This window comes from Taudactylus pleione, unplaced genomic scaffold (assembly GCF_031769625.1).
Source record: "Taudactylus pleione unplaced genomic scaffold, aTauple2 ptg000186l, whole genome shotgun sequence".
In the NCBI taxonomy this organism is placed as follows: Eukaryota; Metazoa; Chordata; class Amphibia; order Anura; family Myobatrachidae; genus Taudactylus; species Taudactylus pleione.
This window is the reverse complement of record NW_028284588.1, coordinates 9,776,042-9,797,711: the sequence shown is the minus strand read 5'-3', so window position 1 is coordinate 9,797,711 and position 21,670 is coordinate 9,776,042. Positions and strand designations below refer to the sequence as shown.

The following is a 21,670-nucleotide window of genomic DNA, read 5'->3' as shown; positions in this document are numbered from 1 at the left end:
ATCTGTTACCGCAGGAAAAAGCACTCTGTGATCAGGCCTTGTATGTATGGAGTATCACCCACCGTTATTCAAAGGGACTATTGACAGGAACTGTAAAATAAAAAATACAATCATTTAAATGAGAATTTTTCTTCTACAGTCAGTTACAGCTTTTTCTCTTTACATTTTAGCAAATCAAATGAATACCACAAGGACGCCAGGTAAATAATAATTGTCTGTGTTTATCCAGAATGTTTTTTGAATGAGGGATTTTCCATTATTTGGACAACCACAAAATGCTTACAAACGGCTCAACATTTTCCCATGTTTACTCATTACCTTTCATTAATATGTGTAGCATAGTTCAGTAACTGCAGGAGGAAGCACTCCGATATCAGGCGTGTGTATAGGGTATCAACTATTACCGTTCATAGTGACTTAGAAACTTCATACAACATTTTTCCTTATAAATGTGAACAGTCCTCATTGACATTTAGGGCCTGATTAAGAGACACTCCCTAGATGCGATTGCTCGCACGATGTGTATGAAAATTTCGTAATCCGTGCTATCGCACAGCAATGCATTAGCAAGCCCAGTATTTCTTAGAGAGCGATCACATAGTGTATGCAGACACCCACCAGCCTGTTTTAAGACGCCCACTTGTGCACGTCATGTCCAGCAAGTGTATGCAAGCATCGGTACATCGGATACTATCGCAGCGCTTGAAGGTGACTATACCCTGCCATAAGCACTTCAGTGTAAAAACAAGCCCAGTGATGTATACTATGAATTATGCACACCTCTAAAACACTGTTGGGATGCTCAGGCTGTGTTTGCGCCTCCACTCCCCCCCCCCCCCCCATTTTGATGGCCAGCCCGTTACCACCTGCAAACGTCTTCCCCTGTCACTCACTCTGCTGGGCTGTCTATGCGTAGTGAGCAAATTCATTGTGAACTTTCGCTAAGGTGTGCACATGCGCACTGCGATGTATACACACTGCATACCATCGGCAGCAGCGAGAGTATGCATCTTAGCGAGCGGGTCTGAATGAGCTCCTTAGTGCTTTTCCTCTTTACATTTCAGAAAACCAGAAGATGAACACTGCAAGGATTCCAGGTATAAAATTGTACTATTTTTACATACTATTATACTTTATATACATGTACAAGGGATTGCATTTATCTAGAAGACTTGGGGTTTTCAGAATAATGGTTTTATCCACATTTTGGAGTGCCACAAAACACTTGCAAATCTAATTTCTCCACATGATGTCCCTGGCATTCCTTTTCCTCATTATCTTTTGATATCTTTAGCTCGAATCTCAGTTACTGCAAGAAAAAGCACTCTGTGATCAGGCCTTGTATGTATGTATGTATGTATGTATGGAGTATCACCTACCATTATTCAAAGGGACTAATTGCCAGTAACACTAAAATAAAAATAAAATCATTTAAATGAGAATTTTTCTTCTACAGTCAGAGTTACAGCTTTTTCTTTTTACATTTTAGCAAATCAAATGAATACCACAAGGATGCCAGGTAAAGAATGTGTTTGTTTATCCAGAATGTTTTTTGAATGAGGGATTTTCTATTATTTGGACAACCACAAAATGCTTACAAATGACTCAACATTTTCCCATGTTTGTTTACTCAATACCTTTCATTAGTATGTGTAGCATAGTTCAGTAACTGCAGGAGGAAGCACTCAGATATCAGGCGTGTGTGTATGGTATCAACTATTACCGTTCATAGGAACTATTAGGGCGGATTTCAACTGCTTGTGGCCCCCTAGGCACCCCACGGAGCTGTTCAATTGGTGCTCCTGTCGGGCGCGATCAGCTGCCGGCGCCGGCATTTCAGCCCGCACAACCCCCAGGGGGGTGTGAGCTGAAATGCTACGAAAAGTGACCCATTTGGGCACCCAAACCTCACTTTTCGTGATCGAGCCTAGCGTTTTGGTCGGGTGTAGCTGTTTTACGCCGCTAAACCTGACCTCCTTGGGCACGATAATCGCCATCAATTGAATAGCACCCCACAATCTTCCGTCACTTTAGAAGGGAGGTTGGGCGCGCTAAAACAATTTAGTACCGCCCTTAGGAACTTCATACAGCATTTTTCCTTATAAATGTGGACAGTCCTCATTGACATTTAGTGCTTTCCCTCTTTACTTTTTAGAAAACCAGAAGATGAATACTGCAAGGATTCCAGGTATAGAAAATTACTATTCTGTTAACAATGCTTTCTGAATAAGGATTTTTTTCCATAATTTGGAGAACCTCTAAATCACTTACAAATAATTATTCTTTGCATTAGTTACCTGGATTCCTTTGTCACACCGCTCAGTAACTGCAGGAGGAAGTGCTCTCTGATCTGACCTGAGTGCATGGCATCACCTAGTTTCTTTTATAGTGACTGTTAGTAATTGTAAACAACATTTCTCTATCCAATCTAGGGTGACACTTCTATCATAGTTTGAGCTGAGGGTGCAGAAGCTGGGCACTTAAAAGGTTAAATTCTGAGACTTGCGCTCCTCTCCTCTTTAACCCTCTCTCTCAGATGAATTTAACTGCCAAATAAATTATATAAACATATATTTTTTTTCTAACTTCTTGCTTTAATCATAAGCCCTAGCTGCTACTTCTGGAGTTGGGCTAAACTACTACTCCGGGAGTATATGTCACTGCTGTACACATCTCTGTTGGTTTCTATGTATCAATACAGAAACCCTGTTGGTGCCGTTAATGACCACTGTCATTGCTGAGCAGAAAGGAGAAACTGCAGCGCACCATTCTCCCTTCTTTGTAGGGGAGTTACCATGTGTTGTCGAATTGTGTACTTAAATGTACTGAGGCTGGTTCGGCATATATATATATATATATATATATATATATATATATATATATATATATATATATATATATAGAAAAGACACAATCTGCCGGCACTCAAAAGAATAAAGGGACAACTCGCTCCGGTGCATCCAGTAGCAAAAACAATATCCAAAAGGAGAAAGAACTGGCACTCGGAGACAACAACAAGGAAAAACGATGTATATTCTCTTCTAACGTTTTCGAGGTTACCACCCCGTCGTCAGGACACAATACATACAGCAACAAACAACACTTACCCCACCGTTAAATACCCCACCTGTGGCCAGCTTCCATCACTGTGCACCGCGGTCGTCGGCTCCTTCCACCGGATACAGTCATCACCGAACTTCCGGGACGCCTTGCAGCCGTTACCATGGGAACTGCAAGCTTGCGTTCCACCAGTCGGCCATATGCGCTCCAGCTCAGTCCAAGCTCAGGGCTGTCACCAGCGGTAAGATGCCGAACTGCCCGAGTGTACACCAGCTAGGGAAACAAATTAGATAGCCATAAAAACAACATCCCCATTGAAAATAGATACAAACATTGTGAACAACTAGGACACACATCATATATTGATACATATGGGAGATAATCTAACAGTATTATACCATGAGTATCAAATATACTGTCAGTACCTATAGCAAATCACCCCACTTTTTTTAAAAAAACACAAGACATTCATAATAACCAAGACAAATATGCACAGTACACAAGCCTCGTCACTTATAACAGACTATTCCAGTTAATTTTATCATTGAGTCCCCCTGGTTTAGTCGTGCCCAACTTAATAATCCAACGGGATTCTTTAAATAGCAGTGATCGAGCCCGATCGCCACCCCGCACTGAGGCAGGGACATGATCAATGATGAAATATCGCAATGATTCTAACGTATGCCCAGCTTCCAGGAAGTGGCGTGCCACCGGTTGATCAATATCGCTACCATTGAGTATCATTCTGATCGCTGAACGATGAGCCGTCATCCTTTCCCTAAATTTCCTGGTAGTTTGACCTACATAATGTAGTCCACACGGGCACACAACAATGTATACAACATACGTTGAAAGACAAGTCAGCACATATCTAATATCAAAACTAGTGTCGTTATGTGGATGCTTAAATGTTTTGCACGGTATCAAAAACTTACAAGTAGTGCAACCACTACATTTATAGCATCCCGAAGGTTTGAAATACATATTGGGGCAAGGAGATTTGCCAAATTCAGAGACATCAGACCGCACAAGTCTGTCTCTAAGATTCCGACCCCTCCTAAAAGCTGCTATAGGTCTTTTATTACAAAGCATCGGTAGATCTCTATCTGTACTTACAATTGGCCATAATGCTTGAGTAGCTCTCCTAATGATCGGACTGGCCACCGTGTAGTCACTGACCCACGGGATAACATTAGTCTCCTCCCTTCTCATGGGATTTAACAAAAGTGATCTCTCCATCCCCAAGACCTCCATTTTTTGGTCCTGCAGCATCTTAGTATCATAACCTCTAGAGGCAAATTTAGCAATCAGTATGTCTAACTCCAATTCAATCCTAGCGGAATCACTGGTAATACGCGCCACCCTCATCATTTGTGAACGTGGCAACCCTTTCTTTAACGATGGTGGGTGATGGCTATTTGCCATCAACAACGTGTTCCGATCCGTAGGTTTACGGAACACCTCTGTCTGTATCTTGCCCTCATGAATCTTTACAATTACATCCAAGAAATTGACCTGGCTGGTGCTGTAACTGTATGTAAATTTTATAGGTGAGTTAAGTGCATTGATCTCACGCATCACCATTTCAAACCTATCAACACCTCCCAGCCAAATCAAAAACACATCGTCTATATAACGAGTGTACAAATATATATGTCGACTGATATCTGGGTCACTGAAAAACATATCATGTTCTTGTTTAAACATATATACATTGGCATACGAGGGTGCCACAGACGACCCCATGGCACACCCTCGTAGCTGTAGATAGAAAGATCCATCAAACAGAAAATAGTTACGACGTAGTGTAAGTTCTAATAACGTCAGAAACAACTTATGATCAAACACAGAAGTGGCTAGGTAATTTTCCAAAAATAATTTCATGGCACACATCCCACCATTGTGAGGGATGGACGTGTACAAGCTACATACGTCTAAACAACAAAGGAGCGCATTATCAGGTAGTGTATCTATTGTTAATGGCATCTTCAAAAAACTTGTAGTGTCCTTCAAAAATGTCCCTTGTTGAGGTAATAGTGGTTGGAGGTTATAGTCAAGCAACTGTGACACTGGTTGTAGTAATGAACCACGGGCCGATATAATAGGCCTCCCTGGTGGTCTAATGGGGTCCTTGTGTAATTTAGGTACCGTGTAAATCACTGGAACAATAGGGTGCTGGACACATAAGGCCTTAAATATTTTCAAATCCATGATCTCTTTTCCCTTTGCTTCTGATAGAATATTCATCAATTCTTTTTGGTACTCCATAGTAGGGTCAGACACAAGTTTCAAATACACCTCACTATCCGACAATTGGTGGTAGATCTCTTGCTTATAATCATCTATTCCTTGGATTACAATTGCTCCGCCTTTGTCAGCGGGCCTAATAATGATGTCCTTATAACTCTCAAGGTCATGCAACGCCCGCGATTCCAATCTAGAAAGATTAGACCGTATCTTACATGGAGTAGATATATATCTATGAACAGAATCGTCAAGCAGTCTGTTGAATGTCTTTAGTGAGGGGTTAGTGGAAACAGGGTCGAAGTTAGACCGTGAGGTTTTGCAAAGGAAGGTATCTAGAACTGTTGGCACCTTCAAAGAATTATCATCTTTATACAATTCCTTCAATCTCAGTTTTCTCGAAAACTTGTGTAGATTAAGTTTCCAGTTGAATTCATCATGTATATTAGTTGGTACAAAACTTAATCCTTTACTGAGTACCTGGAGTTCAACTGGAGTCAGCACACGTTCAGAGAGATTAAAGATTAGGGTTTCTTCCGTGGTGCCAATTTTCTTGTTCCTCTTCCCTTGCCCCCCTCTGCGGGTGGGAGGTCGTCTCTAGTACTTGCAGAGGCCGTAGTTGCCATCTCTAAAGGGATCATCGGTCTAGATGCAGTGTCATCTGTTTCAGAGATAATGAAATCACTGTCGTTGCTTGATTTATATTTATCCTGATGGATTCCTTGTACTTTCCTCTGCCAAGGGCGTCTCCTCCTCATTCCCGCTTTGTTTGAGGGATATAGATCGCCACCTACTAGCCACTTATATACCCTATTGTCCTCGTAGTCGGAGTCTACTGCCATCTTCTTCCTACGTTTGAACTTCAAAAGTTCCTTCCGGTACTGATCACATTGACCGTTAAGTTTAGACATCCAATCATAGTTATTATCCTCCTGTAGGACTTGGATATGGTCTTTCTCAAAGATGGCAATCTTAGACCTAGTAGACGCCAGTTCCTTGTTGGCTTCCTCCACCACAAGTATCATCAGGTCAAACGCACACTTATTTAGAATCGCAATCCATTTGCGAACAACTTCAGGGTTATTCCTGCCAATAGTCGGCACGTTATGTACTCGAAACCCCCGGGGAATTTTATGTTCCCTAAAGTAGTCTGAGAGGGAGGTGCTGTGCAATAAATAATCTATCTCACGCCGTTTAAGTTTAAGAATTTGAAAATATAATTCTTCAGTATTCAGGGTAGGGTCACAAATAGGTACTGACTCCTTAGACAGAATCTGATCAATTTCTGTCTGTGTGAAACTGAAAGTCTCTCCCAAAGGTGTAGTTAATACACTGTGATGTCCTATAGGGTCTAATCCCTGTGTAGAACTGCGTAAGGGATCCATTACGCTGCCAAAATAAAAGCAACTGGAGCTATATCGCACCACTAGGTGTATGAATCACAGTCCAGGGTAATCAACAAAATGATGAGCAATATTCAGGTGCCTTGCAACGGGTGCTAGATGCACAAATACAGAAAAGACACAATCTGCCGGCACTCAAAAGAATAAAGGGACAACTCGCTCCGGTGCATCCAGTAGCAAAAACAATATCCAAAAGGAGAAAGAACTGGCACTCGGAGACAACAACAAGGAAAAACGATGTATATTCTCTTCTAACGTTTTCGAGGTTACCACCCCGTCGTCAGGACACAATACATACAGCAACAAACAACACTTACCCCACCGTTAAATACCCCACCTGTGGCCAGCTTCCATCACTGTGCACCGCGGTCGTCGGCTCCTTCCACCGGATACAGTCATCACCGAACTTCCGGGACGCCTTGCAGCCGTTACCATGGGAACTGCAAGCTTGCGTTCCACCAGTCGGCCATATGCGCTCCAGCTCAGTCCAAGCTCAGGGCTGTCACCAGCGGTAAGATGCCGAACTGCCCGAGTGTACACCAGCTAGGGAAACAAATGCACGATATGAACGCTAACTATATTGATCTTATCGTTCATATTGTGTATTATTTGGTAGCTTCTAACACACCAACGACCTGCGATGCGAGGGCACGTATGGACGATAACCATATCGTCCATCGCCCGTGCATTTAGGCCGACCTGGTCGATATCGACCGTGTGTATGCACCATAAGTCAACTATCTACATAGGACTTCCAAAGTTCTTGAGGAGCTCGTCAGTTTGCCAGACAGCTCATCACATTGTCGCAAGAAACTAGTCTCTCCAAAGTGGTTTAGCACTGATAATTTGGCGAAAGGTAATTCATTCCCAAGCTTCGGTCAAAGATTCAGAACAACCGATGACCAATTTCAAGGATGGGTGAAGTTAACCCTTCAATGCTGCTTTTCAGGGCCTGTGACCTATAAAGGTGCCCACACAAATAGCTATCTGCACACGATCAGCTAATGTGTACGATTTCCCTTGAAACTCTCCCCGGCAGCTCTGCACATGATCTCCACACAATTTGGTGTCTAGTCTTCATACGATCTCTTCTGCATCCAGACTTTCACAGTGCATCGGGCCCTAGATTGTCAGATCTGTGCTACTGCACGGCAGATCTGACGATGCGATGTGCGACCAGCGGGGATGCGCATCGTGATCGTGAGTGGGGACTCAGGATTTGGCCATATTTTACACGATCTGTCGTTCCAATGTATCAGAATAGGCCAGCTCGGGTAAAATATCACTGTGTGTGGGCAGCTTAAGGCTGAGACAGACTGTCAATAAATGTCTTGGAGCTATGGACTACTCTCAAGATGGCTCCTTCAGGGCATGCAGATACATTAAACACTTTGACAATGCAACAGCTGATACATTTATAAATCTTCAAGGGGGGACCAGGAGTTTCTTGACATTGAAGTAAATATTCCATATTGTGGCTTGTCAGGAATTTCTCCTTCATCCACTAGGGGACACTGGAGTTCAAGACAGTGGGGTATAGACGGTGGTAGAGCAGAGCTTGGCACTTTAAATAATTTAAAAGTGTGACTGGCTCCTCCCCCTCTATGCCCCATCAGCCCCAGTTTTTAGAATGTGCCCGAGAGAGCCGGTCGCACATCTGGCTGTCTCCAGCCTTTTTCATATTTTTTATTTTTCAAGCATTGAGGACAGGCAGACTGCTTGCTGTGACAGTCTGCCTGCTACGGGGGAGCCGCCGGGAGGGCACCACACGGCTACTGCAGCCTGTGTCCGGTGACCCTGAGGAGGGGGCACCAGCAGATGGAGTCATCGGACCCTGCGAGGACCCGCCACTGCTGACACCGGCATGTGTCCGGGTTCCTCGCCGCCCCCTCAGCCCAGCATCCCGGCCGCAACAGCCCGTAAGTATATCCCACCACTCCTGACTAGCTGGAGTGGTGGGCGAAAATGCTGGGCTCAGGACAGCGCGCGCTGCGCGGCTGTTACACAGCCTCCTTCCCCTGCCAGTAAACAGGCAGTGTCGGAGCTGCTGATGAGACCCGCTGCTGCACTCGGCAGTCAGCGTCCGGGTCTCTGGCTTATCCTAGCCACTGTTCCCCCTCTCCTATTTAAATGAGGGGATGGATAAAGCAAGACTGCTGCGTCCCACTGCTACCATAACGGGAGTCTGCAGCCCCGCTATTATAGCCCTGCATAACGAGGCTGGGGCGGGGCTTAAGGAGCCGCTCAACGCGGCTCTAAGTTGCCGCGCTGGTGCTTGTATGAAAGCACCGGCGCTGGCTTATGCTCATTAGCCGCTGTAGAGCGCGGTACAGCGCTCTTAGCGGTTGGTTGCTGTGCCGGTGCTTATTTGAAGAAGCACCGACGCTGGCTCTCACAGCGCTATGCCTGCCTAGAGAGAGAGGCTGGAAAATAACAGCGCTTGTAGTGCAGAGTCCCCGTTAGCGGGACGGGGTTGATTTACCGCCATTAATGTGGCGTTGGGGGCGGGGCTTAGCGGCGACCCGGCCAAGGCCAAAACGCTGGGCTCAAGGACAGCGCGTGCCACGCTGCGGTTAGAGCTAATGAGCACAGCTGCGCCTTTGTACGGGATCCCCCCTCATGTAGTCTGCACTGCAGCAGCATCCCTGAGGTTAGTAAGCGGCTCACTGTAATAATGGCGCTTCCCTGTTCAACGCTCTGGAACATCCTGCCTGAGCAATGCCAGCAGTCAGTTCCAACACAGATGGGCAAGCGCTGACTCCCCCCCCACCCCCCCCCCGCCCTCCCGCCGCCCCCTCTGCTCAGGAGAGAGGCTGGAAGACAGGACCTGCCATAGCTGAAATCGTCAGAGTCCGGGTCTCCTGCCCCTTCCCCAGCATGGCTGTTAGTAGGCTGACAGCGGTGAGGTCTGCGTTGCACCGCGCACCCTCCCGCCCTGTATGCTGCGTTGTCACTTGCAGGGAGGTGCGGGCGCTGTTGCAGTGCTTGTACAGGGAGAAGGCTTTCCGGTGGCGCGCACTCCACGCGCTACAGACCTGGGCCCTCCATTTCAGTATTCGGGCTAGGCATAATACAGCACTGCCTTAGCGATTAGCAGCTCTCATCTATTAACAGGAGGAGACGCTGCGTTACGCAGTTCCTGGCTGTGCTGAGCAACTTTACATGCCCGCTCCTCCAAATGATGATTAAGCCCCCCTAGCTTGTGTAGGAGCCATGATCGCTCCTCCCGTGTTATCGGCATTGGCTGGACCTTCAACTACTCCGCTTTTATGCGGTTCTACTGCGGGGGCAAGTAGCGCTGTGTTGACTGGAGTATATCAGTGGCTCACACAGTGTGGTAATTCAGGAATGCATACAGTCCAGCGACTGCAACAGTGCCCCTGCTTCCCTATTATGGGCAGCAGTATCTACCTGCACACAAGCAGTATAGCTCAGTGCACTACCTGCAGCAGGGAGTGCTTTAGCACTGGTTTCCTACGAGACCCCTCCCTTTTTGGGAGTGCTTCAGTAAATAATAGGATGTCCGTCACTGTATGACAGGAGTATTCCCAGCTAAATACGCTGTGCTGACGGGACACGGTCCCGCCATTTTGCCAGACAGTGTAGTGGTTAGCGTTGCTGCCTCGCAGCAGTGAGGTCGTGGGTTCTCTTCCCACCGTGGTCCTAGCTGTGTGGAGTTTGCAAGCAACGGGTGTTACCCCCTGTCATGGCTTCCCCTTGGTTCTATAAAGGGCACCTGGCTTAACCTAATTAAAGATATATAGTATGTATAGTACTTGTACTAGTCATTGTTCGGGTTGCTGGGGCCAGAACTTATGGTTATAGCTTACCCGTAACCAGGGTTAGCACATTATTGCGTCCCATCCCCAGGCTTATGCCTCATAACCCTGAACACGCTCTATCTCGTCTGTTTTTGGAAGCTAAGCAGGGTCAGGCCTGGTTAGTACTTCGATGGGAGACCACCTGGGAATACCAGGTGCTGTAGGCTTATATAGGTGCCAGCACATATACTACATTATAGGCTGGTTTTAAAACCTTCCAGTTCTGTATAGTACTAGCTACTGTGCATAGCTAGTTGTTAGCAGAATGGGAACTAGCGTAAACCCCTGTTTGCACTATAACACCGCGTTATGCGGTTCTGAGAGGGGCCAGTTACTCAGCCGGTGCACATTCCCGGCTAGAGGCGCTGGGCTGACGGGACACAGTGCCGCCATTGCAGCGCAGGGTATTACCCACTGTCAGGCTTCCCCTTGGCTTTATAACAAAGGGTGCCTAGCTTAATCTAATGGCCTGATATCATAGCCTGTGAAGGTTACTCCATGGTGTACTAGCTACTCTGCCTAAACTGAGATCGTTTTTTTTTGATTCCCTCTTCAAAAAACGGGTTATTCTGGAGCTAAAATAGCTCACCTGAAGCACGCACGCTCATAATATATAAGGTGAGTACACCAGTAACAGAAGTCCCAGGAACGACACCAGTCTGGGACAGCACGCTGCTAACACATCTTGCCTCTACGCCATAACAGAATGACTGCCACATGAGCAGCCTCCCGGCGTGGAGGTAAGCCACGGTATATATATGTGTGTGTATGTATGTGTGTGTGTATGTATATATATATATATATGTGTATATGTATATATATATATATATATATATATATATATATATATATATATATATATAGTATTTTATACCAGCCCTGCTTTAGAATATATACATGCTGGAGTGAATTTGTCCATCCATGGCGCTAATTATGCTCAGGTTCTATTTTAAATTTTATCGTCGCCTACTAAACTTGTATGTAGGTACACGTATGCATATGTGGATATCGCGTCTTATCCTTACCATAACATACTAGCATAATTAAAGATGCTACGATTGGAGGCTGGACGCTCCTGATGCGGTAGTTGGTACAATGACTCCGCTTTACACTATCTCTCCCTAGAAATTGGGTTGTGTGTGTGTGTGTGAATATATAATGTTTATACTTCCACATTCATTAGGTTTACCTATTATTCCACGGATGCGTAGCCGTCTGGGTTTACCATAAGCTGTAGGCTATATCCATTCCTATTATATGGTGGTTCTATAAACTAGAATCATGTTCTGCAGCTTACATAGTGATAGTCACAATTCCCTGGGCATTGCTTCCAGTATGGTCCCTATACATGTCCTGGGGCGCGGCCCATTCGGGGGATCTATTCTCATTACAACTACAGTGGTGCACTTGTATTAATATTTCCGAACAGGTACTCTTCTCAGTATCTATTCCGGTACTCCATATTTTTGTCGCATATCTCAATAAAATGAGTCTCAAAAGGGCCTTAGGTACAATTCATACCATGAGGCCTTGGGCCGCCCACAGAACAGGCTCAATTTAGAGTCCTGTTATACGACCACCTTGTCTCCACTAACATTTTATTAGTTTCCACAGTAATTTCTACTGCACTTCTCCAGACTAAGGTCCGTGCTGTGGAGCATTGGTCTTCGCCCACTGAAGCTACTCTTTATACCTAACATGGCGGGTTGCTGTGTGATAAAAGGTCAGTGACATTCTACATAGCGTCCAGAGTGCTTCTGGTCGCTCACAGGTAAGAGCTTACCTCACTAATGCCTAGGAAGATGCTCCTATTTCATGCAACCTGACATACATAACGTTAATCTCCCATACGGAGCCTAGCGGCTGTCCTAGCAGCCCTCTGCTCTTTTAATCAGTTGGCTCTACACTTTAGAGTTTCCCTGGTGTGTGGGTGCATAGTTTGTACATTGAGATTAGCGACACTATTCTACTAGAATCTGTTGGGGTTATGGACCAAAGCGCATCTCTGGGCTAGTGCACATCTTTACATAAGTGTGACAGTCACTATGTTCCACGCAGGGGGCCTGGTTGGGTTTTCCTGTTCAGTATATGTTTATATTTTATCACACTAATAGGTACCTGACGGGTACTTGCATGGTTGTCCTGCTGCCCTGGCCTTGCTGTGTGGGATGCTTCCCTATATTGGTAGCTCTCCCTGGGTGGGGTTACATTCGTGCTCCTTTACTGCTAAGTTCCTGGTTGTTTTCACACTATGTTCGGGCCGGCAGTTGGTACTGACTACGCACTTCCATCAGGTTGGAAGTTGTCTTTTTATCCCTGTTTTCAGTATGGGTTATACTGCTGTCTGACCCTCTGAAAGGAATTGTAGTCTCCATCCTCTCGTATTCGCCTCTGCCTCATGTCCCGTGGGATCTCCACACGTTGGAGACTTCTATGGTGTAACCTTTCCGCTGGTTCACAACTTTGTTGTAGTGGGACCTCAATTATCGTTCCAAGCGATTGTTCGGTCTTGTCTTTGACCTCCCAGTATACTCTTTATTGGGAGTCTGTGGACAGGATCAACTTTGTATCTGTTGATTGGTATTGTCATACTTCTATCTATATGATTATGACCAGCGGTGCTGGGATTCTGCTGTCTGCAGCTGTTGCAGTTTCCTGTGCAGACTCTAGTACGATTCACGAGTTTTTCTCGTTTTCTGCCCTTCTCCTATGGATTCTTGTTGGGGCTCTCTGCTACCAGCTGTCTGGTTTGGTCTATTTTCAGCCGCTTCTCAACTGTGATTGTTTTCTCGCCAGCCGTTCTGTTCATTTTGGCTTCCGCTGTGCGTACGCTGTGGAAGTTCTTCTGTGACTGTCTCCTGAGGAGTAGTGTTTGTCTACTGTGCTCTACGACACTTGATCCTCTGCCTCTGCTGGGCCTATTGTTCTTGGCAGTCCCTATTTCGGTTTGGCCGAGGGGTCAGCAAGTTCTCCGCGCTTCCCACCCAGGAGGTTGGCTTTGGGACGTCCCCACTGTCTTGAACTCCAGTGTCCCCTAGTGGATGAAGGAGAAAACAGGATTTTGGTACTTACCGATAAATCCCTTTCTCCGATTCCACAGGGGACACTGGACGCCCGCCCAGCGCTGCGTACCTGACGTTTTGTTGGGTTCATTATATGGTTGTGTGACTGCATGGTTCCCTGTTATGGGTTCCACTGTTCTCATTCAGTCGGTCTTGTTCCGTTCTGTGGTCTTCTCCTTCTCCTCGTTTTCTTTTCTCTTGTCCTCCGTCTCCTCTCGGGCTCAGTTCTTAAACTGGGGCTGATGGGGCATAGAGGGGGAGGAGCCAGTCACACTTTTAAATTATTTAAAGTGCCAAGCTCTGCTCTACCACCGTCTATACCCCACTGTCTTGAACTCCAGTGTCCCCTGTGGAATCGGAGAAAGGGATTTATCGGTAAGTACCAAAATCCTGTTTTTGGCCGTGTTCATTGCAATAATTTACTTCCCAGTTCCCTAAGATCTGAGTCAATACCCAGTATGCCCAGGAGAATCTCGGCATCCAGAGGTATTCAGTTAGCTTACCTAATATTGGCGTCCGTTTTGAAATACACCAATGAGTGAATGAAGTAGTAAACAGGATTATTGATGCACTGCACTGCTTTCCCACCCTCTTGCTCATTGCTGCCTTGGTTTACTAAATTTATTTTTTATTTTTATTTTTTTGTTCTTTATCCTCCTTTAAGGATTTGTAACTTGGAAAATGACAGAGTAGTTGATGAGATCTTTTCAGCTTCAAATAAATTAACCTTTAACTGTCCCTCAACTCAGCTCATGGTAGCAGTATCCCCAGATGGTCTTAAAGAATCAATTTTTTTAATAGTAATTACCAATAATAATTTTTATTCTTCTAAATGTGAGGAGTCCTCATTTACATCCAGTGTTACAGCTTGTTCTCTTTACATTTAAGAAAACCAGAGGATGAACGCCACAAGGGCCCCAGGTATAGAAAACTACTGTTTTTATATACTCTTGTACTTTATATGCATATTATTCAGAATACTTAAGACTTGAGGATTTCTGAATAACTGTTTGATTCATAATTTTGAGTAACACAAAACACGTATAAATAAAAAAAATTTCTACATAATGTCCCCGGAATTCCTTTTTTCTCAATTCCTTTGAGTACTTTGTGTCACACAAAACACCTACCACTGATTAAAGTGGCTAATTTAGTAAATGCAAACACAACATTTCTTCTAAATGTAAACATCCTAATTTACTGCCATGGCCAAAAGTTTTGAGAGTGACACAAGTATTGGTTTTCACAAAGTTTGCTGCTTCAGTGTTTTTAGACCTTTTTGTCAGATGTTACTATGGTATACTGAAGTAAAATTACAAGCATTTCATGAGTGTCAAAGGCTTTTATTGACAATTACATTGTTTATGCAGAGGTCAATATTTGCAGTGTTGACCCTTCTTTTTCAAGACCTTTGCAATTCGCCGTGGCATGCTGTCAATCAGCTTCTGGGCCACATACTGACTGATGGCCGCCCATTCTTGCCTAATCAATGCTTGGAGTTTGTCAGAATTTGTGGGTTATTGTTTGTCCACCCGCCTTTTGAAGATTAACCACAAATTCTCAATGGGATTAAGGTCTGGGGAGTTTCCTGGTCATGGACCCAAAATTTCGATTATTTGTTCCCTAAGCCACTTGATTATCACTTTTTTTGCCTTATGGCAAGGTGCTCCATCATGCTGAAAAAGGCAATGTCACCAAACTATTCTTGGATGGTTGGGAGAAGTTGCTCTTGGAGGATGTTTTGGTACCATTCTTAATTCATGGCTGTGTTCTTAGGCAAAATTGTGAGTGAGCCCACTCACTTGGCTGAGAAGCAACCCCACACATGAATGGTCTCGGAATGCTTTACTGTTGGCATGACACAGGACTGATGGTAGCGCTCATCTTTCCTTCTCCGGACTAGCGTTTTTCCAGATGCCCCAAACAATCTGAAAGGGAATTCATCAGAGAAAATAACTTTACACCAGTCCTCAGCAGTCCAATCCCTGTACCTTTTGCAGAATATCAGTCTGTCCCTGATGTTTTCCTGGAGAGAAGTGGCTTCTTTGCTGCCCTTCTTGACGCCAGGCCATCCTCCAAACGTCTTCGCCTCACTGTGGGGGTCATTCAGACCAGTGCGCGAGCGGCTGTACGCTCGCAAGCGGTTCGATGTTCCCCAATGCGCATGACGGAGGGCGCTCCGTCGTGCGCATGCGCGAGACCCGGGGAGCGACGGGCTTTCCATCGCTCCGGGTCTCGCACCAAAGGGGGCGTGCTGTCGATGTTGATTGACAGCACACCCCCTTTGTTGGGCGTGCCGGGGGCGTGCCTGCCAGACGGATGCGTTCCCATGGGAACGCCTACCGTCTGAAGCCGGCCCCACTGACATCCCTAGTGATGTCAGTGGGAGTGATTTTGGCTCTGATGGAGCCAAAATCACTCCAGGGCTTGTGGCAGGGAGACCCTACCGCAGGGTCTCTGTCGCAAGTCCGATGGTCAAGACCATCGTGACCATTTTTTGGCCGCTCGCATATGCTGTGGGTGGTCACCCACAGCTATACGAGCGGCCAGGAGGCCGCTCCATTTTCATGGAGGAGGGCCCTGATTCAGAGCGAGCGCTCTGGTTAGAGCGTTCAGCTCTGAATCAGGCCCTGTGTGTGAAGATACTCACACCTGCCTGCTGCCATTCCTGAGCAAGCTCTGCACTGGTGGTGCCCCGATACCACAGCTGAATCAACTTTAGGAGACGTTCCTGGCGCTTGCTGGACGTTCTTGGGTGCCCTGAAGCCACCTTCACAACTATTGAACCTCTCTCCTTGAAGTTCTTGATCCGATAAATGTTTGCTTTAGGTGCACTCTTACTAGCCGCAATATCCTTGCCTGTGAAGCCCATTTTGTGCAAAGCAATGATGACTGCACGTCTTTCCTTGCAGGTAACCATGGTTGACAGAGAAAGAACAATGATTTCAAACTCCACCCTCCTTTTAAAGCTTCCAGTCAGTTAGTCTAACTCAATCAGCATGACAGAGTGATCTCCAGCCTTGTCCTCGTCAACACTCAACTGTGTTAACGAGAGAATCACTGACATGTCAGCTGGTCCTTTTGTGGCACGGCTGAAATGCAGTGGAAATGTTTTTGGGATTAAGGGCCTCATTCAGACCCACTCGCAAGCGGCTGTCCGCTTGCAAGTGGGTCGATGGTGTGCACTGCGCATGCGCACGACGGAGGGAGCTCCGTCGTGCGCATGCGCCAGACGCGACGAGCGAAGGACTTTCCTTCGCTTGTCGTGTCTGATCAAAGGGGGGCGTGCTGTCGATGTTGATTGACAGCACGCCCCCTTTGGTGGGCGTGCCGGGGGCGTGCCTGCCAGACGGAGGCGTTCCCAAGGGAACGCCTACCGTCAGAAGCCGGCCCCACTGATATCACTAGTGATGTCAGTGGGAGTGATTTTGGCTCTGATAGAGCCAAAATCACTCCAGGGCTTGTGGTCAAACCCCGACCACAGGCTTCTGGTCGCCCTGGCGATGGTCAAGACCATCGCGACCATCATCCTGCACGCTCGTATGTGCTGTGGGTGGTGAGTATATGCAAGTTACCATCATAAAAACACTGAAGCAGCAGACTTTGTGAAAACCAATACTAGTGTCATTCTCAACTTTTAGCCATGGCTGTACATTCATGGTTACAGGTTTTTCTCTTTACATTTTAGGAAACCAAATTAACAACAAAAGGATTCCAGGTATAGATTGACTATTTTTGTATATACATACTTGTATTTTATATACATGTATATGGGGGTGCATTTATCTGGAATGCTTTCTGTGTAAGGGCTTTTTCATTATTTGGAGAACCACAAGTCTTCTAAACTTGTTCCACACTATGCCACGTGTGTTATCCTTTGATTACTTTATATATTACAGCTCAGTAACTGCCGGAGGATGCGGTCTGTGATCAGGCCTGTCTGTATGACATTACCTAGCATCGTTTCTATTGACCTTTTTAGTAGTTGCGTGCCTAATTTTTCCTTCTAAATATGAGTCCCCATATACATTAAGTGCTACAGCTTAATCTCTTTATATTTTAGAAAACCAGAGGATTAACACCACAGTGATTCCAGGTAAAGAAAACTACTGGGTTTTTTTTTTTTTCCCCATGAATTTTTATTAAAATAAATTAATCATTAAGGAGCACATTGAAAAACAAAAGGAGTGCATCACATACGATGGGAGGGAAACACCAATCCAATAATAACAAAGATCAATCTAAAGAAAACACCCATAATTATATATACAATACTTGGCAGTCATCAGTCACCAGGTGTTTCATTTAAACTAATATGTCGAGGCTCACCACGACAATGTGGGAGGAAGAAGGAACATACAATCATGCCAGCTGAACCATTTTATTAAAGTATCGGTGGGAAAGGACGTTTAAGGAACACAAACTGCAAACGACGTTTGGGAGTGGGGGCCCCGGAGTTGTTCTGGTTGAACTTTTTTCACTGCATCACCACTTAATTCACATAGAATATTTTTATCACTTCTCTAATTTTTTGTTTTATTATTTGTTTTAATTCTTTCACATTTCATTAACACTTATTGATTTATCCTTGTACACTTCACTATCACCTTTTTTCCCCTTTTCGTGTGATGCCCTGGGGATGGTCCTTGGCTGGAATTTTTTTGGGGGTACCTTGCTTCTCGGATGTGAACCCCTTAATGTTAGGGACGCCAGTATAGAGGAGCCTTGACGATTGGCCTGGCGCTTATTCATATATTTGCAAATGTATGTAACTAATACCTCTGAATCTCTTATGTGGGATTTAAGTATTTTTTGTTGATTTTGCTACATTGTGCTGGAGGGCAAATCCCTTTTTTTTTTTTCCCCCCCATTTTTTTTCAAGGAACACAAACTGTTCCTAATTGAAAATGAAAATGGACCTTAGCCATAGTAGGAGGCATGGGATTATTCCAGTTTTGGGCCAAAGCAGCTTGCCAAATACATATCTACAGTATCCGTGTTCTCCCCAGAAATTTTTTCCAGCCGAGTGGCATCCAAAAGTAGCTGGGTGGGGGCCTTCGCAGTTATGCGCGCGCCGTAAAAAGGGGCATCTCCCTTACCAATCCAGCTCGACAGGTCTCAGGCTGCTCCCCCACTGGCTCTCAGTCAAAAGTGCCCATTTTAAAGTGCCCCCTGTCGTTTTCCCCTTTATGCATTGCCCCTGTAGTTTAACTTTGCCCTTATGCATCGCCCCCTGGCTGAAGTAGTGCCTCCAGGCTGGCCCCTCATGCACTGCCCCCAGACTTAAATAGTGCACCCAGACTGGTCCTGGCCCCAGCCCAGCACTTCCCTTTACTTGCTATCCGCTACCTCACGCTGACTGGATCTAACTAGATCCAGCAGGCGCGCGCAGGGCAGTCTCCTCACGTCGTGGGTGACGTCATGACGTCACCCGCGCAGTACATCACTGGGAACGCTGGCCTCTGAAGCGATCGGAGGCTTCTTTAGCCTTCGGTCACTTCAGAGGCCAGCATTCCACAGTGTGGGTAAGCGGGGAAATGTCCCGGGCAGCAGGCTTTCTATCGGGCGATGCGCCCGCAGAAGACAGCCTTGGGAGAACACTGAGTATGATGGACTAATGGAGGGGTATAAGTGAAAAAGGCTATATCTGGTGAAGGCACATCATTTGAATAAAAGACCTAATAAACTAGGCCAAAAACGTCTGCCCAAACGGGTTTTATCAAGGAGCATGTTCAAAAAACATGAAATGTTACTCTTATTATAATTGCGCCAACACCTGGATGATTAAGAGAGCCACATAGCATGAAGCCTGACCGAAGATATAAGTGGTATAACAATCTTACTAGCATGCCAGCATGATTAAGAAATTTTATAAACCATGGAATAGATAAAGGCCCACTGAGCTGTAGAAAATGTGCATTGGATATCCATCTCCCACTAAGGGCCGTATTCAGTTAGCGGCGAAAACGGCCGCGTTTTTCGCCATTGGTGAAAACGGACGTTTTTCGCCAGAAAACGGCAATATTTTCACCAAAAACTGGAGCTCAGTTCACTCCATCCCAAACGAGGCGAAAAAAATGCAAAATCCCTATTTTTGGCTAAAAATGTGGGGATTTCTTTCAGAACCCTTTTGGACACCCCCCTAATAATTATCCCCAAAAAATTTGTAAGTTGCGCACTTTGGCAAAAATGACCACGCAATTTTTGGTTAAAAAAAACGTTGAAAATGGTTTTAATGTATTGGGTCAGAATTTTCGCGGGGCGTAATGGATGTGTGAAGTGTTTTAAACATCGCACGCGGTCGCAGCAGGCGTTTTTTACGGTTTTTTTTAAAATGCGTTTTTACGACACACAAATATACTTGCACCCATTTTAATGCACCCATTTTAATGTACCCTCAATTTACGCGGAACAGTAATTTCTGGGGAAAAAATTGCATTGTATCATTTTCAACGGGTTTTTATTTTTGTTCCCCCTTAAATTGTTGTTTTTCGCCAAAAGATAATTTATTATTAGGGAGGTGTCCAAAGGGTTCTGAATGAAATTCTCACGTTTTTAGCCAAAAATAGGGATTTTGCATTTTTTTCGCCTTGCCTGGGATGGAGAAAACTGATCTCCAGTGTTTGGCGAAAAAAACGTCAGTTTTCGCCGCTAATTGAATACGGCCCTTAATATGCAAATGGTGTTAGGCAGTTGGGGGTATAGAAAGGAATTGGTGATGCCAAATGATATCCGCCCACTGCCAGTGCATCTAGTAAGCTGAGAGAGGATGGTACTAGGCAGCGTACCAGTAGTACAGTGTAGCTTTATCACCAAATTTAAACCAGTCTCAAAGTTGAACATCTTCATTTACATTTGGGGTTACAGATTTTTTTCTTTACATTTTAGGAAACCAGATTAACACCAGAAGAATTCCAGGTAGAGAATATTATACTTTATACACATGTATATTGGGGTGCTTTTTTCCGGAATGCTTTCTATATGAGGACTTTTCCATGATTTGGAGAACCACACTTCTCCTTGAAACTTTCCACATGATGCCGCGTGTGCTTTCCTTTGGTTACTTTATATTTCAAAGCTCGGTAACTGCCGGAGGAATCGGTCTGTGATCAGGCCTGTGTGTATGACATCACCTAGGATCATTTCTATTGACCTTTTTTATTAACTGCATGCATAATTTTTCCTTCTAAATTTGAGAAGTTCCCCTTTACATTAAGTGCTACATATTTTTCTCTTTATATTTTAGAAAACCAGAGGATTAACACCACAGTGATTCCAGGTATAGTAAATTACTTAAAATGTTTTTTTTGCAATTTTTATTAAATTTAAAAGTTATGGGGCACATGGAAATACAAAGGATTACATCACATACAAGGGGAGGTAATCACAAATCCAATAATAACAAAGATCAATCTAAAAAAAAAACCCAACAACCCAGAATTGTATATACAATACATGGCAGTTGTTAGTCACCTGGTGTTTCATTTAAGATAACCATTCAAAGTTCACCCCAGTAACCTGGGAGGAAGGAGGAACCCTGCGCAATCATTTTGTATTTCATGCCAGCTGAACCATTTTATTAAAGTGTCGGTGGAAAAGGGCGTCTAAAGGTGCCTATACATCTACGACCGAATTCTACAATCGCCCACAATCAATGCTCTGCGATCCATCGCTGGATCGCAGACATTTGACTTGTTAAATGTCTGCGATTTGACAATTGCGATCATTTTGTGATCGCGATCGTCAAATCGCCGAAATACAACAGGTTGGATTTCTGCTGGGCCCCCATAGGTCTAGCTATGTCCCCACGACGGGAGGAAGGGTGGCCGTAGCCTGGGGATCCACGACTCTTCCCAGCATCTGTGAGTGAGAGATGTATCAGAGGATGATGGGCCCGCATTGCTAATGATGCTTGCGTCAAACTGCTTCCTAGTCACAGGCTGCAGTGTGCCCGTGACTAAAAAGTAGTTTGCTGCACAGAACATCAGTAGCTTCTCTTGAAATGATGCTTGGGGCAGGGGGAGGTGGGCACTGGAGGTGCTGTGGGCCCCATAGCAACAGCACCCCTTGCACCCACGGT

General features: G+C 45.1%; 1 protein-coding gene across 8 annotated transcripts in view; it reads left to right on the top strand.

The window, feature by feature from the left end:
* LOC148519653 (uncharacterized) overlaps positions 1-21,670 on the top strand; it is a 146,023-nt gene that overhangs the window by 74,758 nt on the left and 49,595 nt on the right. For 6 of the 8 annotated variants that reach the window (XM_088476312.1, XM_088476313.1, XM_088476316.1 and 3 more), the window contains 9 exons: positions 171-200; positions 1,065-1,097; positions 1,490-1,519; positions 2,156-2,188; positions 14,479-14,511; positions 17,279-17,308; positions 17,654-17,686; positions 20,479-20,508; positions 20,837-20,869. In XM_088476312.1, coding sequence (XP_088332438.1) covers positions 171-200; positions 1,065-1,097; positions 1,490-1,519; positions 2,156-2,188; positions 14,479-14,511; positions 17,279-17,308; positions 17,654-17,686; positions 20,479-20,508; positions 20,837-20,869 — 285 coding nt within the window. The remainder of the gene's footprint in view (positions 1-170; positions 201-1,064; positions 1,098-1,489; positions 1,520-2,155; positions 2,189-14,478; positions 14,512-17,278; positions 17,309-17,653; positions 17,687-20,478; positions 20,509-20,836; positions 20,870-21,670) is intronic. The other 2 variants (XM_088476314.1, XM_088476317.1) reach the window with 2 other exon arrangements.